Source organism: Leuciscus leuciscus (genome assembly GCF_965113295.1).
Source record: "Leuciscus leuciscus genome assembly, chromosome: 8".
NCBI lineage: Eukaryota > Metazoa > Chordata > Actinopteri > Cypriniformes > Leuciscidae > Leuciscus > Leuciscus leuciscus.
Window position 1 is genome coordinate 25,189,747 of NC_138732.1, and position 16,995 is coordinate 25,206,741.

Genomic DNA, 16,995 nt, shown 5'->3' on the forward strand with positions numbered 1-16,995 from the left:
TTTTGAGTTGTTTTGGCTTACTAGTATTACCGTTTGTGTTTCGTTAAAATATTTTGTAAAAAAAAATTGAACAAAAAAATATTGTGGTCAGCTTCCATTTGCTATGACGGAAATCTTTTCATGTAAAGATAAGAACGTATCGTTGATTCAAAAAGGTCCCAATGCGCATGCGCAGTGAAGACAACAACAGCCCACTACAGCAAAACAATGGCGACTGCCGTGGAGAATATCGTTAAAGTGTGAGTACATGTAGTTTTAAACTCTTTGAATGAATCTCAATATGATATTCTTAAATTATTGTTGAATTGGGGTGGTTTTATATACTAAAGTCAGGCTGAAGTATTGTGGTGGTGTTTGGTTATCTAATCTGCTCCTCGTTCATTCATCGTTTTCTGTGACATCAAAGAGCGTTACAGCCATGTGTCTACTTTTTAAATCAGTTACACTAACCAGTCACTGGTTAGTTTGCTTTTTTATTGCGTTCTGTTCTCCAACTTTTTAAGAAATGTCTATCAAATTGTCGTTGCTTTTTTTTTTAACACTGGCAAAAATGAATACATTACATTGGGGTCCATTGATGTCTATTGTTTGCATATCAGCACGTTGTGACGCACGAAATGTAAATTAAAAATACTCTCCCATTTACGAAAATTAACCATTGTTTTACTATAGTAAAAGTGTAGTAACCGTGTTTTTTTGGTGGATTGATTACCATTTTTATAACCACAGTTTTACTACAAATACCATGGTTAAACTATGGTTAGTGTAGCAAAACCATACTTAATTTGTGGTTGCCATGTTTTTTTGTAGTAAAACCATGGTTAATAATTAGTCTTCCCAAGACTAAGATTTAGCTTAAGTAATGTAAAGTATATGTGGGTCAGTGACGTTTTAGAATTTCAAAACAGTAAAAAAATAAAAATGAAAAGACAAATTAAATATAGCATTTTTTGAGTAAATCTATGTGTATATTTTTTGTTTTTATTAGTGCCCTTTATAAAAAATAACAATATATGACATTTTAATGTGTTTCTTTGTATACAGTCCTTGAAAATGTCATACGGTAAAACGAAATGATTTTTAGAAATAAAATAAATTTGATATTCATGACACGGTTAAATACAACCAAGAATGTAATAGTTGATCTGTAAGTATTAGAACAAGTTGCAAAATATAAACACCTACACCACAAATACTAGATATTTTGTTTTTTAACGACTACAGCATGTCATCTATGGACATTTGTTCAATTTTTTTGCTAGAAATTAGTCAAAAATGCCTTGAAGTTATATACATATATATATCATACTAGCTCTCCTCCATTATTTTCATGAACCATGTAAACAAACAAAGTATTTATTTTTATTTCTTTTAAAATTCAATGTTTTACCATATGACATATTTTGTTTTACCGTATGACATAGTACAATTTCAATGTTTCATTGCATTTTTTATGTAATAAATTGATGTAGGCCAATTCAGAATGATTTCAAAGAAACACAAGTGAACCTTTTATTAACAGTAGAATATATTTCCCAACACTTGAACATTTCTTTTAGCTCATATCAAAAGATTCATCACTTTTTTACGAAAAACGTATAACAAATAACAGTAACATTGTGAGAATGTGGGAAAACCTCTTTTCCGCGAGATATTGAAGCCAAAAATTATCCTTAATTTTGAATTGATGTAAAACGCGTTGCGGCAGCATGCAGACATAGGCGAGACGGCTCGCGCGCCCATTGGCTGCCCTGTCGCAACTGCAGCAGCCTATCGAGAGAGGCCCCTCGTGACGTCAGATCCAATGAGGGCGCTTCACGCCCACTGCGTCACATCCCGCCGAAACGGGCGTGCTTGGGCCTATAAATATAGCTCGACAGGCTGTAGAATCTGTTTTTTCATCGCCTAAGCGAACCAGAGCGTGTTGCATGCACGGCAAAGATACGCAGTACTCGTTCCCTCTTCTAGAGAGAACCGAGGTTACGTTAGTAACCGAGTACGTTCTCTTATGAGAGGTCTCGTACTGCGTAATATCTTGCGCTAGGGGAACACAGTGTAAAACGCTGTGCGTGCTGAGATCCAACACCAAAGTCCCAAGGGCAAGTGCCCAGGGATCATATAGTGCATGATCATCAGGGACTCGCAGAGAGTCCAGGAAAGAGGGGCTGGAACAGCATCATTCCTGTAATAAGTAGCGTCCTATAAGGAGCAAATTATATCACTAGTGTTTCACACAGTCAGGGCGAAAAACTCTGCCTGGTCTGATGAATATTATGCGTCTTACACACTGCCCATAAAGTTATTTAATCGATCAGCGAGCTGCGCTCGAGCAGTTTCAGTATTCTGAGTTGATAGCCTCGGGCAGACAGTACTGATTTTTAGATCGAAAGCAGCTTAGCCTACAAGGCGGGAACCTCTAGGTTATAAAACCTTATAAATGTAGACGGGGAGGCCCAGCCTGCCGCCATACAGATATCTTGCAAGGCAATCCCACTAGACCACGCCCACGACGAGGCCATGCCTCTTGTGGAGTGCGCTCTGACACCTAACGGGCACTGCAGGCCCTTAGAGGCGTAAGCCAGCGCTATAGCGTCAACTATCCACCTGGATAGACTGTTTCGAGGCAGCTAGTCCCTTAGAACGTCCGTTGAACGAAACAAAGAGCTGCTCTGTCTGTCTGAAAACAGTCGAGCGAGACACATAAGCCCTTAATGCCCTGACCGGGCAAAGAAAGCTTGCGTCCTTCTCCTCATTAGAGGCCGGCAGGGCCGACAGGGAAATCATCTGAGCCCTAAACGGTGTGTTGAGGGATTTAGGAACGTACCCGTGCCTTGGTTTGAGTATGACCCTCGAGTCATTTGGCCCAAATTCCATACACGTTGCGCTCACTGAGAGTCAAGTGAAAGACAAGTGTTTGAAATCTATTGATTGGATTGGCTCGAATGGGGCATCTTTCATGGCTTCCAAAACCGTAGAAAGGTCCCACATGAGAACTGAGGGAGGTCTGGAGGATTCAGCCTCTTAGCTCCTCTAAGGAAGCGAATTACCAGATTGTTTCTTCCAAGTGACTGGCCAAGCGTCGGTTTAGAAAACGCTGCTATGGCCGCCACGTAAACCTTGAGCGTGGATGGGGTTCTGCCCTTATCCAGTAGCTCTTGCAGGAAGGAAAGAACCTCCGTCACCCCACAGTCTGAGGATGAAAAGCCACGAGCTGTGCACCAGCTAGAGAACACAGACCATTTAGAGGAATAGAGCCGTCTAGTAGACGGGGCTCTAGCCTGCGTGATCGTCTTTAGCACTCCCACCGGGAGGTTAGCGGGTACCCGTTGATGGCCCACGCATGTAGGGACCAAAGCTCAGGGCGAGGATGCCAGATCGAGCCCTTGGCCTGAGAGAGGAGATCCCTCCTCACTGGTATCGGCCATGGGGCAGTGCTCGTCAGCTGCATCAGAACCGGGAACCAAGCTTGGTTCGTCCAGAACGGGGCCACGAGTAGCACTGAGCATCCGTTTTCCCTGATTCGCTCTAATACCTGAGGTAGGAGCGTGACGGGGGAAAAGCATAGAGCGGGCAGCGGGGCCAGATGTGGGCCAGACAGTGAGCGTGTGACAGTGAGCAAAAACTCCAGACAGTGAGCGTTTTCCTGAGACGCAAACAGGTCTACCTTCGCTCTGCCGAATGTCTTCCACAGCAGTTGGACTGTCTGTGGGTGTAGAGACCATTCCCCTGTCGGAACATTGTCCCTGGACAGTCTGTCTGGTCCCACATTCAGGTGGCCTGGCACGTGCGCTGCTCTCAGCGAGCGCAGATTGTGCTGAGCCCAGACCAAGAGGCACTCCATCAACCTGTAGAGGTTTCGGGACCTGATACCTCCTTGGCAATTTATATAGGCTACCACTGACATGTTGTCCGAACAGACCAAAACATGGTGTCCTTTTATCAGAGGACAAAAACGCCTAAGCGCGTTGTCGACTGCCATAATTTCCAAGCAGTTTATGTGTAGAAGCTTTTCCCGTTCTGACCACTGGCCGAAGAACGGTCTGCCCTTGAGCAGCGCTCCCCATCCCGAGGTGGAGGCGTCCGTAGACACCACCTTCACACTCGAGGAAGTCCCCAGGCTTACACCTGAACGGTACCAATCGGTCTCTCTCCAAGGTTTCAGAGCTCAGACATCATATACTCTCACAGTTATACCTTTCCCTCCTCTTAGCTAGGTTCTCCTCTCTAGCTGCAGGATCTGCCCTTAGCTTTGCACGGAAACGTGCACCCCTCTCCTTACTAGAAAGAGGCATCTGTAATTAATCTGTAAGAGGCATCTGTAAAAATGCTTGAAATAGGCAGAAATATATTATATATGTTAATATTAATTCATAGTAGTTGTACAAACTATATATGTGATAAAACAATTAAGAAATAACTAAATAATTCAGTTAAATGCTCTGTGTCATATGGTATAACAACATGTCATATGGTAAAATCGTTTGTCCGTATGACATTTTTTGTTTGCCCTTATGACAGTTCCATGCTTTGTCCATTATAACAGGCAGTTGCTTGGCCACCTCCTTCCACCTTTACCCTTGACCTTGACTTTTAAACTTTATATTTCACCTGTAAATCAATATTTTTTCAAATTTTAAATGTATTAAACCCTTTTTTGACGTTTGACCATATGACACCCAAATCTGTGACACATGGTAACACACTTGGAAAAGGTGAAATTACCTGAAATTTAGGAGCAAAATCTTAAAGTTACTTTAAACTTGGCTGGTCTTCAGGGGTCCTCTGAGTGATGTCATCACATGTCACATGACTTAAGTCATTAATATTCAGTTCCAAAATGGCTTCCAAACTTTGTTTTACCGTATGACATAGGGAAAATGTGTCTTTGCGGAACAATTTGTTTTAGATACTAATGACATTTCTTTAAGGTCTATCTCACTGACACTTTAATATGCTTATCTTAAAGGAACACTCCACCGTTTTTTGAAATAGGGCTTATTCACTTTCTTTCCTACATTTAGATAGGTGGGCAAATGCATTTTTGTCTCAGTGCATGCATTGTTTTAGTTTGACAGGGTCGGCGCTAGCTTAGCTTAGCACAATGAATGGAATCCTTTGTTGCCAGCTAGCATGTCCTGAGTAAAAGTGATATAAAAAAAATTAAAAACCCACCTAATTACTTCTTGTGGCCTGCGTATTCACAACAAGTACAAATAGTGATGCAGATTAACACTAGGCGATTTCCTAGGCAGATATTGACTTATATATTAAGAACTATATTAGGGGGAAGCACAGGCGAAGCACTGCTACTTGGGCGTGATATCTCTGCGCCCAAGTAGCAGTGCTTCACCTGTGCTTCCCCCTAATATAGTCCCAAGTCAATATCTGCAAAGGAAATCGTCTAGTGTTAATCTGCATCGTTTTTTGTACTTGTTGTGAATACGCAGGCCACAAGAAGTAATTAGGTGGGTTTTAAAAAAAAATTATATCACTTTTACTCAGGACATGCTAGCTGGCAACAAAGGATTCCATTCATTATGCTAAGCTAAGCTAGCGCCGACCCTGTCAAACTAAAACAATGCATGCACTGAGACAAAAATGCATTTGCCCACCTATCTAAATGTAGGAAAGAAGGTGAATAAGCCCTATTTCAAAAAACGGTGGAGTGTTCCTTTAAGACTTGAATAAATATGCCAAATGAAAAATTTGATGATTTTTAAACATTTTTAATCATTTTAAATGCAATTGTCTTAAATAACTTTAAGTGAATTCCGTTTGACCGTATGACATTTGACCACATTAATAGTCTAAAAGTTACCTATTTTTGAATTTTTCACACAATTATGAACAGTGAGGAGGACAAATGATGTGAGATTAAAGCATATATATAATTTTAAACCTATTTTATATAAATATATAATATTTATTGCTCCTGGAAGTGCAAATCAGTGCGGCACGTCACTGACCCATGTGCATCTAAACAGTAAATCTAAATCGCATGCTGTGTAGAAACTTATATATGCTCGTATTCTCTCTTGTTTGTGTGTGGAATGAAGACTTGGAGAACAGTACTACAAAGATGCTTTGGAGCAGTGTCATAGTTATAACGCCCGACTGTGTGCCGAGAGGAGCATCCTCATGCCCTTCCTGGACTCCCAGACTGGAGTTGCTCAAAGCAACTGCTACATTTGGATGGAGAAGAGACACAGGAGCGCAGGTTTGGCATCAGCCCATTTACGCTGATTCTATTCTCAGTCTGTCCTACTGTAACTGACATGCAGATTTTATGATTACTATTTTAGGTACAGCACCAGGACAGCTGTACACATACCCCGCCCGGCGCTGGAGGAAGAAAAGAAGAGCTCACCCACCAGAAGACCCTGCTCTAGTTTTTCCTCCACTCAAATCTGGTATTCTGTTACAACATTAGCAGTAGATTTCTTGTTGTATGCAAATTTCTAAGGTCTCTAAACTTCTGATGAATAACTTTGATGAAAAACCTGTTGCACACAATCTTCTACATGTCATCTGAATGATAGTATATATTTCTTTAGCCAGTAAAAGAGTTTTTAGTTGAATTGTAAAAATGCCCCCCTTCAAGGTACATGTCTTTTTGCTGTGAAATCTATTCAGATTTTTATAAAGTAAATGTGAGAATAACTTTTATATTGTTAGTAATATTTCAAGGTAAGCATTTATAGGCTGAAGCAACTGAGGTTAACTTGATAAATCACACATCATTTTTAGAACAATCCTATTAGGATATGAGTATCAATATTAATATCAATATATGAGTACCAGTGAATTGCAGTGCATTATATGTTTTGGCCCCCACAATTAAAACTACAGAGCTTTGATCATAAAGCTGAGCATTTAAATATCATCTTTCTAAGACATATTTTTGGGAGATATAGAGACAACTGATTATAAAAATCTCATTGATTTACATTACAAACTATCAGAATTTCATCTTACTTTTGGCCATATAAATGACAACAACTGCAGCAAATTGCATATTTGAATAAAAATGGTGGTATTTTTTTCTCCTTGAGTATGGGCTTCATATTCTCCCATGTCATATGAGCCATAAAAGGCTGATGTATCAAATACGATACTCAACAGAAACGCATACAAGCTGCTTCTTCTTCTTTAGATTTTGTCTATAGTTTCAATAAATGATTCAATTAAATGTTTTTTTTTAAATAGTAGTGTTGTAGTATTCGTGACCGGTCTTGATCTTGAGACCATTTTTTAAAGGTCTTGGTCTTGTCTTGGCCTCGACCGCATTTGTACTTGGTCTTGTCAATTTTAGACAAAATTTAATCAGCTGCTTTAAACAAATCGGTTGAATAAATTATTCTGTGACTCACTCATTGATTTCAGTTTCATATTTAAAAGTAGACCTATCATTTTATTTTTCCATCATATTTCTATATTCAAAATGTTATTTTTAAAACATTAATCTCAACATTATTTATGCAGATGTAATTGTACCAATTCAGATGCAACTTCTGTGCCACCTCTGCAACACAAAGATGAATGTTATGTTTTAGTGATTTGATTGGTATCAGCTCTATAGTGTCAAATTCTAATTGTATTTATTGATTAAATATAAGACATTTCTCAGACATTTGAGGAGTGCTGGTCTTGTCTTGGTCTTGACAAAATAGATATTTTGGACTAATATTTCATAGGTCAAGCTTTACATGGTTAAAAAGTTTAGACAAAAAAGATTGAGAAATGCAAGTCAGAAAAAATATTTAAAAATAGATTATAAATCATAATCTAAATGATTAAAGAGAGGCATGTTTCCAAAGCTGAGCTGGAGCTGGGCCTAAAAAAAGATGTGTTGGGCCCGTTGGATGGGAGCAGTCTGGAAGCCTTGCTGAAAGGAGAGCCGCTGGATAAAAGAGTGCCCACAGAGCTCAGACCACCTGAGGAAGAAACCAGTCTGTCTGAGATCACTGGAACCAGCACGGCCAGCAGCCACAGTGGATCCACACGCATCAGGAAGGTATATAGCAGGGCTTTTCAATATGGCCTCTTATGTCTCATAATTTTCATAAATGAATGCATGGCCTGATTGTTTCCTGTCTTTCTCAGAGGATCCTTGAGCCCGAAGAATACTTGGATGATCTGGACGATGAAGATTTTGAGGAGGAAACTCCAAAAAGACGAGGAAAAGGGAAGTCTAAGGTACCTTGCCTAGTCTGCTGTTGCTTAATTAATTGAATATTGATACAGTATTAACAATTGATAATCTCCTCTTGTGATGGTGCCTACTGGTCATACGATGGCCTGAAGGAATAGAGTTAATAAAATGTATTTTAATCTGCCAGGGTCGAGGAGTTGGGAATGGAAAAAAGAAAATGGAAGCTGCTGCAGCTGCCCAGGAAGAACGAGACAAACCGTATGCTTGTGACAGTGAGTTTTGACATGTTATTTTGGACATATATATCTCAAAAGTTTGGGCTTAGTAAGATTTGAATTATTTTTAATAATGAGAATTATGTGACACTGAAGGAATGGCTGTTGGAAGTTCATGTTTTGGCATCACAGGAATAAGTTACATTTCAAAATGTACTAAAACGTGATAATTTCACTGTATTAGTTTTTTTTTATTTTATTTTTTTATAAATGCAGCCGTGGTAAGCATAAGAGATCTCTTACAAAAACTATTTATTTCAAAAAGATTTTACTGACCCCAAACTTTTGAACAGTAGTCTATGCAAATATGTTTTTGGCTAACCTTGCGTACTGCTTTTGTTCATTAAGTTGCTGAAACTTGATTGGTTCATGTCTGCAGCTTAGTTCCCATCAATCGTTTGGTCATCTGGAGAGGGAGCTTTGATTGTGAAAGTTGCATAGTACATTGAAAGCCTTTATGCTAAAAGATCAATGGAAATCCTGTTTTCCATAATGCATAACACTTTTTACACGACTGTTTTCATTTTAAACCTTTTCTTTTTAATAGTCTGTGGGAAACGCTATAAGAACAGACCAGGCTTGAGTTACCACTACACTCACTCTCACCTGGCTGATGAGGAGGGAGAAGACAAAGAAGAACCTGAGATTCACACCCCTGCACCACAAGAGGAACCCAAGAGTGAGCGTTCATTCATGATGACTGCACAGTATTCAGTCATTACACATCACTTGTGCATTATCACTTTAAGGGATTTAACAAGTACAAGATGTTCTGTTCTATTCGATTTGGATAGTCCTGCTTGTCAAAACATTAACGGAAGCAGGAAAACAGTTGATCTGATGCTCTGTTTTATTACAGCCCCTAAAAAAGGACCAAATGGCCTGGCATTACCCAATGACTACTGCGACTTCTGCCTGGGTGACTCCAACATGAACCAGAAAACAGGCCAGTCTGAAGAGCTGGTGTCCTGCTCTGACTGTGGACGTTCAGGTATGACACCTAGGCACAGAACGAAATCTAAACCTCTACGCTCAGATGCACGTAATTCATGCATTTGCATTTTTCTCTTATCCCTCATAAGGACATCCTTCGTGCCTGCAGTTCACTGCGGTGATGATGGCAGCCGTAAAGACTTACCGCTGGCAGTGCATTGAGTGCAAGTGCTGCAATGTTTGTGGCACATCTGAGAATGACGTGAGTCTCCGCACATTATCACTCAAACAAACCCTTTACACAGAAAACCATCTGTTAATGTGTTTAAATCCTCTTTCCCAGGACCAGCTTCTGTTCTGTGATGACTGTGACAGAGGATACCACATGTACTGCCTCAGCCCTCCCATGTCAGATCCTCCAGAAGGTACTAGCAATCATTTGCATGTGCACCAATAATGAAAAAACATTTTTTTTTACAATAATTGGACTAAGGACTTAATCGTAAGATTTGCAAACAAGCAAACTCTCGTTCTTCATTCCCGTTTCCATGCAATTTTAATTATTCCCTAAGAATTGTAGTTATTTTTACCACCATTATTCATATATCCAAATGCACAGCACAAATAATGTACTTGCATACAATAAGTGTGTTACTGGCCACTGTTTTATTCTACTTGCGTCAAATGCAAAAACACATTTCTATGGACGTATTGGATTTTTTCCTCTTAAATGCCTAAAATGTCTCCATTTCGATGTATTCGACCATGAATATACTGAATTTTATTCATATCTCGATACGTTGTCAATACAAGCTTAGTTTAAGCACCCCAAAAATGATGATTATGAGCTTAATTGCATACATTTGATCCAAGTATTTCGTTTTCATGAGGTAAATTTTAATTGCAAAATTGCTTAAACATCATTATAATCGCATTACGAGGGTGCATGTAAATGTAGTCGTTATTTACTCAAACTAATGTCGTTCTAGACTCATTTGACTTTTTAGCTTTTGTGAAATGCATTAAGAATGTCTATGCTGATTCTTTCAATATAATGAGAGAGGGGCATCTCCAAAAATATGCACAAAGCGCCAAAAAACATTTTATTTTATGACTGCTACAGTCTATGCTGCTACCAGTAAAGTAAATAAAGACTGCACTGAGATGTATCTGTATATAGAGTAGGGTTGCCCCGAACAAAGATTTTCCTAGTTGATTGTTGGTCATTCATTTCAGCCATTAGTTGACTAGTCGCACTTTTATGATATTAGCTAGTGTTTTCTGAGTCTGTCTCGGCTACAAAGATGGAGTTGGCGACGTTGACTCATCATCTTCGCTAGTAGGGCTGGGACAGCATGTCGACGTAATCGATTACATTGATTACGCACTTTTTTATGTTCATCAGTAATCTCCTGTCATGTTTCACACAAAACAAAACTCTACAGCAGATGCTAATGGCTAGTATGGCAGTGCCACTTAATACCGCCGAAGCGTCGTTCCAGGCCTACTTCGCGGTGTAGTGGATGTGCCTAATACCTATAGACAGAAAAGCATGTTAAGTTAAACATCATGCGTGCTACTAATTTAGCTTCCACACTCTGCTCAAACAGTTGGATATGTTCCCAGTAATACTATCTAGGTTAACATTAATGTTTGAGGTACAGTGGCTAACGTTAGGCTACTACTTACATGTTTCAAATGATAAGCCATGTTTGAGTTTGATGAGTAATAGGTGAACGTTTGCCTGCTGAGTTTGCACGTCACCTTTTTGGGGTCATCCTTTACCCTCTCAAAATTATCCCACAAATGGACCAACATGTTAACGATCTGTCCGTCATGGAGCGCATGAATTTGCCACTTTTCTGCAACCAACCAACTCTTCTCATCGAGTAATATTTAGTTGACCTTTAGGGAGCAGCCCTAACATAGAGTACTCTAGCTCTGAAATCCACAAAGTCCCAGTAAAACATTCGTAATAATATGCATGAGATAAGAAAAAAGCGTTTTGTTTTTAACATCAAGATTTTAGATTAAAGTTTATATAATTATAATTTAAGAACTTATATAATGTGGCATTAGAGATTCTTTTTTTAACAGAAGCAGAAGTAAAAATGTTTCGCATGTCACACTACTGACTTACGTGATTTAGTCCAAGTCTTGTGATGCAGTCCAATAGCATTGTGTGGAGAAAAGGCCAAAAAGTAAAGTCAGTATGCTTTGAAAAGTTCTCAAATCTCATGTCTGTGTGCATATTCAAACTAGTCTTGTGAAGACACGTCTTTGACACCAAAACGGCAAGGTCATACAAGTTTATGCATTTATTGTTGTTTTAGTTGGTACTACTAGTTATAGTTATGCATTGCTGCTGCTGATCAGTATTTGGCTTTAATCATGTTTACAGGAAGCTGGAGTTGCCATCTGTGTCTGGCTCTTCTGAAGGACAAAGCCTCCATTTATCAGAGCCAGAACACCGCAATGGAGTGACGGAGGAACCGTGACAACAGTCTACCTTGAAGAACACGCAGAAACACACTTAAACTGTTGTGAGACTTTCCAGAGTGATGGAGAGGCTGGAAGAGAAATCATTGCCCCTAACATAGCCATTGTTTTTGGTTTTTATTTTGCTATGACTGTTACTCACATCATGAGCAGTGTTTGAAATGACAGAGGGCGCATTTGAAATAGATTATATACACTTCATGCATTATGTGCAGTATTTCCACATTCCTTCATGTTGGGGCCAATGGTTCAGATGATTAAGCACCTGTTTATGCATTGCCAAATATTATTTTTTCTTTATTGCTCATTCAAGATACATTTGTTTACATAGAGCAAACATATGGCTTAATCCTTTTAAGGATGTTATGGATTTAAATATTCATTTGTATAAGTAGTGCATCCCTGTTTATCTTTGTCGTATATAATTATTTTCTTGCAAGTTATTCTTTCAGGAAGTATTTGTGCCAAGGTCCAGATTCAAAAACCAGAAGATGGTGCTGCATTTTTTATTTTTATTATCATATCATCATGTTTTGCTACATTTTCTGGATTCACTCATTGATCCATTTTATTCCCACAAAACACTCTCATAAGGCGGGTTATCTTTCGTAGTAGAATTTTGTATGTGATATAACCAATATCTATTATTGTTGACTAACCATATTGAATTATCGTGAGTACTGTATCGTTTTGTATTCGTTTTTTTTTTTTTTTTTTTTTTTGGTATATCATGTCAGTTTGTATTTGGTATTGAATGTAAATGCTGTATTTTTCTGTCTTTTTTTATTTACATTTTTCATATTGGCCTTTCCATAATAAACATACATGTAACAGAGAAATAATCTTAATTGAGTATTTTTTTTATGACCACAACTAGCACAGTAAATAAAGACTGTGATGTGTCAGTGTATAGAGTCCTACAGCTCTGAGATCCACAAAGACCCAGTAAAACATCCACATGTGAAATAATATGCATGAGATATAAGAATATATTTTTAAAATAGCTTTTGTTTTTAACTGCAAGATTTTAGGTGAAACATTTTATAATAATTTAAGATCTTATATAATGTCATGACAAAAAAATTCACAGAATTAGAAAAAAAGTGTTGCATGTCACACTACTAATATCATGTCGCTATAGTACAAATTTGTACGTTAAAGAGTTTATGCTTGATAAACACATACCCAGATGCTACATTTGTATTTTAAATGTGTCAAAGTTAGGCAATTCAAACCTCAAACCTGCTACATGCCCTGCCAAGACGTGATTACACATCAGACAATCTGAACCTCATATATTTGTTGCACAACCTTGATCTCTGGGATCTTTTCAAGCCCACATGCTCTCTGGCATCCTAATATAGATCAGTATTTGTCCCTGAACTCATGACTGGTCAACCAGTGCTGAATCACTAATATCATGAATAGAAAATCCAACTCTTAATAAATGTCGTGATGAAATCAGCCATTTCCTGTTGGGGTCCACCTGATCCCCTTCTTATGCTCCTTCCACCTACACAGCAGCAGAGCCTTGAACGTGACCCGGAAGTGCTTGTTACAGAGCGCGTAGCAGAGAGGGTTGACTGTGCTGTTGACGTAGCAGAGCCAGTATCCCAGCTGCCACAGCCCCTCGGGAACACAGTCGTCACAGAAAGTGGACACTAGAACCATGATGTTATAGGGTGTCCATGTCACAATGAAAGCCAGGAGAATGGCACTGAGGGTCCGGGCCGCTTTCTTCTCCCTGATCAGACACGAGGTCCGGGCTTTCCGGCCCTGCTGGGCTGTGGTCAGTGATAGAGCAGAAGGTTGAGCAGCACTTGTGGTTATAGGACTCATAGGTGAATTAAGCGTATTCTGACTGCCTGACTGACAGCTCCGCATGGATTGATTATTGACCGCAGTCTTATCCATTCGAACAAGTGGAATGTATTTGTTACTGTCGTCTGTTCTTGGAGAAATGTGGTCCGTGTCCATCTGTGGATGGCTGTATGTGGTATATGAGTTGGACGTCTCGTCCCTCTCCCTTCGTTTCTTCCACCACGCTGCTGTTTGATGGGTGATGGTGGGACACATGGTCCTTTGTCCCTTCCTTTGCTGCTTCTGGTCTGTTTGTGGTCTCACATCCTCAACACTGCGAGAATTGCTGTGACAAGATCTCTGGGAGACATAAATGATGACAAAAAAAAATTAACATCTTTCATATAAATGTCATTTATTAGTTCACTTAAGTTTATTTAAATCCAAATGAGTATTTTTGTGTCTTCAAGTCGACTTCAAGTTGATCTGTATGCTAATATGCTCCTAAAAACTGACAAATTACACATTTATAAGAAATAAAAATATGAAATTTATAACCTTTTTTTAAAGGAAAATGGACCAAAAGGATTATTTTATACACATAGGTTTCAGTAATTTTTTTGTCCAGTGAAAGCTCTCTAGAATGATAAATCTAAAAAACTTTTTTTGGGGGAATCAATATTTGATGAAATGCTTAAACTTAAAAAACTTGAAGTTGAAGTGGAAGTTTACTAAAATTACTCAAACTAAAACTGAAATAAAATGTAAATAAATTAAAGCTTAATATATATATATATATATATATATATATATATATATATATATATATATATATATATATATATATATATATATAAAAAATTAATACAAATGACAAAATGCGCATAACAAAATTACTAAAACTGAAAATCAAAATCAAATCAAAATAATAATAAATAATATAATACATAAATATTACTAAAATAACACCGGCTCTGACTAGCAATAGCATGTAGCACATCATGACTGGTTGGCATGTCTTTTAAGTTACACTAAAACTTGTACCTTATTTCATTCATAATCATAATTTTTCTCTGGATTATTGCTTGAATTGGTCATTCATTTGGTATTGATTTTCCCATTCTTTTGTACAAGTCTTTTGTATAATCTCTATAACAAACAAAAGCCTGTTCCTTACATCATCCTCCAGGAAGTGATGTCATTTTAAGCAGAAAAACAATGGCACAAACATTAGTAAGGCTGAATCCTTCCTAGGCGAAAAACGCTGGTAGGTCACAATGATAATGACTTATTAATTTGTTTCCTTGTTTTAGGTAAATCACGACCATGTTGTAACAAATCATTCCCTCATTTTAGTAAAATCAAATAGTACACTAAAGGGAAAAAATTCATCAAATGTGACCACAAATTAATAATTTGTCGTAAAGATTTTTTTAATTAGTAGCCACGATATCTGTTTTTACTTTCACATTTCATGTTCAGGGCTTCGTACCCACTCAAAGTTTAAATAATGGACAACCCTTTTAATGTAAAACTCACCTGAGATGCGTTTCCAGTGCGTCCTCCCTGTGATGCTATCAGTCCAGCTAGCTGCTGAGAGCGTTTCTCTGTCTCACGATACACCCGCCAGTACAACGCAACCATAACACTTACTGGCAGGTAAAATGCAGCGATGGCTGTTCCAAATGTGATCACAGGCTGAGACAGGAACTGGATTGAGCACTGGAATTCTGGAACGGTACGTTCACCCACTATATACTGCCAGAACAAAATGGCTGGAGCCCAAAGCACAAAGGAGACAGTCCATGCTAGAGTAATCAGCACTGCAGCTCTTCTGGGTGTTCTAGTGGCTCGATAGGTCAGAGGTCGCATGACAGAGAGGTAGCGGTCGACACTAATGGCCAGCAGGTTCATAACAGAGGCATTGCTTGCCACATAATCCACTGCCAACCACACATCACAGGCTAGGTTTCCTAAAGTCCACTGGCCAATCAGGATGTAGGTAGTGTAGAGGTTCATCGAGATGGCGCCCAAAATGAAGTCAGCCACGGCCAAGCTTAAGAGGAAGTAGTTGCTCACTGTCCTCAGGAGTGGGTTGACCCGAAAAGAGATCATGACCAGGACGTTGCCTATGATGGTGATGAGGGAGAGTGGAATGGTTATGAGAGTTATCATTGCTGTCCTCCAGTTGACGGGACCAGAGACCGATGCGTCTGTCCCATTGAGTAAACTGGAGAGATTCAGAGCGAATGTGGTCACGTTCATCATGAACTGAAGATGGCTGGAAAGATGAGATTATCTTTGTCCTTTAAAAGTCTGATGCGTGCTTTGTATTGCATCTTTTTAGGGATTCCTGATGTTTAAAAACTCTGTGGAGACAAATAGGACATTTCAAACTCTAAATAGTTAATATTGCAGGTTGAATGAAGGCATATATGTATTATAATACACGTTTAATTCATACAAACTCTGAATTATAATTTTTCTTGAAAGTGTACATCAAAGAGGAAAACATCTCAGGTTACATAACCCGGTTCCCTGAGAAGGGAACGAGATGTTGTGTCATGGCATTGACCTTATGGGAACGCATGAGTCGGTGTCTGAAGCACGTGTCAGAGCGAGTCAATTGGCCAAGGTTTATGGATGTCATGACATAGTGCGTGACTTGACATAGTTCATTAATAGATGCCTGAATCATCATCATACGTAACTAGGGATGGGTATCTAGAACCGATTACATTTAGAAACCAGCTTCAAATTTCCCAGAACCGTTGATTCAATAAGAAATGCGCATTTCGACTCCACTTATCGGTTTCCGTTGAGCGCAACTCAACTTGGATCAGCCCTGAAGTACATGAGATTCTGCGGTTGAATCCGCATCTAAACTGTAAAACCTTATGAATGTGTGTAGAGAGGACCAGCCTGCCTCAGCACACACATCATGCAATGACACACCCCTAGCAAGAGCTTTGGAAGATGCCATACTCCTAGTGTATTGAGCCCTGACCCCTATAGGTGAGGCAATACCATGCACCTCATAGTAAAGGGTGAGAGCATCCGTAATCCAGTGTGAAATGTGTTGCTTGGTGACCACATTACCTCTGTTTTACAAGACAAATCCAAATGAACAGGTGAGAGGATTTACGCCACTGGCCTAAGCAGTGGACATAGATCCTCAAGGCAAGACCGGACATAACAGATGCAAGCTTTCCTGCTCCGGCGTCTCAAGAAAGCCTGCAAAAAAACTGGCTGACCAGTTGAAGAAGGAACTTTTGGTGCAATATGGCTCTGACATCACCCTGAGCAAAATCCAAGCAGGATAAGGCAACTGACAAG

The 16,995-nt window shown here is 39.1% G+C and overlaps 2 protein-coding genes across 3 annotated transcripts; one reads left to right on the forward strand and one right to left on the reverse strand.

Annotated features, from left to right (window-relative positions):
- The first annotated feature begins 61 nt into the window (after nt 1-61).
- dpf2l (D4, zinc and double PHD fingers family 2, like) lies at nt 62-12,678 on the forward strand. Of its 2 annotated transcripts, XM_082177349.1 has the most exons (11): nt 62-239; nt 6,057-6,217; nt 6,303-6,410; nt 7,818-8,014; nt 8,104-8,196; nt 8,340-8,424; nt 8,975-9,106; nt 9,287-9,418; nt 9,510-9,622; nt 9,704-9,785; nt 11,762-12,675. In XM_082177349.1, the coding sequence occupies exons 1-11, from the start codon at nt 208-210 to the stop codon at nt 11,842-11,844; spliced, it is 1,218 nt and encodes a 405-aa protein (XP_082033475.1). In that variant the 5' UTR covers nt 62-207; the 3' UTR covers nt 11,845-12,675. The 2 variants fall into 2 exon arrangements, with proteins under 2 accessions (XP_082033475.1, XP_082033474.1); XM_082177348.1 differs by having other exon boundaries at nt 9,510-9,785; nt 11,762-12,678.
- Nucleotides 12,548-15,840, reverse strand: chrm1a (cholinergic receptor, muscarinic 1a). Its single transcript, XM_082177352.1, has 2 exons — nt 15,199-15,840; nt 12,548-14,019 (listed from the first exon to the last, which is right to left on the reverse strand). Exons 1-2 carry the CDS (start codon nt 15,832-15,834, stop codon nt 13,321-13,323), a joined length of 1,335 nt encoding a protein of 444 aa, XP_082033478.1. The 5' UTR covers nt 15,835-15,840; the 3' UTR covers nt 12,548-13,320.
- Between the last annotated feature and the right edge of the window lie 1,155 nt (nt 15,841-16,995).

Excerpts from the sequence above, each read along its gene's own strand:
- dpf2l (XM_082177348.1), top strand. The coding sequence starts at position 208 with ATGGCGACTGCCGTGGAGAATATCGTTAAAGT. Across the intron at positions 8,425-8,974 it reads CAAACCGTATGCTTGTGACA|TCTGTGGGAAACGCTATAAG; the intron begins GTGAGTTTTGAC and ends TCTTTTTAATAG. Across the intron at positions 9,786-11,761 it reads CATGTCAGATCCTCCAGAAG|GAAGCTGGAGTTGCCATCTG; the intron begins GTACTAGCAATC and ends TCATGTTTACAG.
- chrm1a (XM_082177352.1), bottom strand. The coding sequence starts at position 15,834 with ATGATAACTCTCATAACCATTCCACTCTCCCTCATCACCATCATAGGC. Across the intron at positions 14,020-15,198 it reads GCACTGGAAACGCATCTCAG|AGATCTTGTCACAGCAATTC; the intron begins GTGAGTTTTACA and ends TATGTCTCCCAG.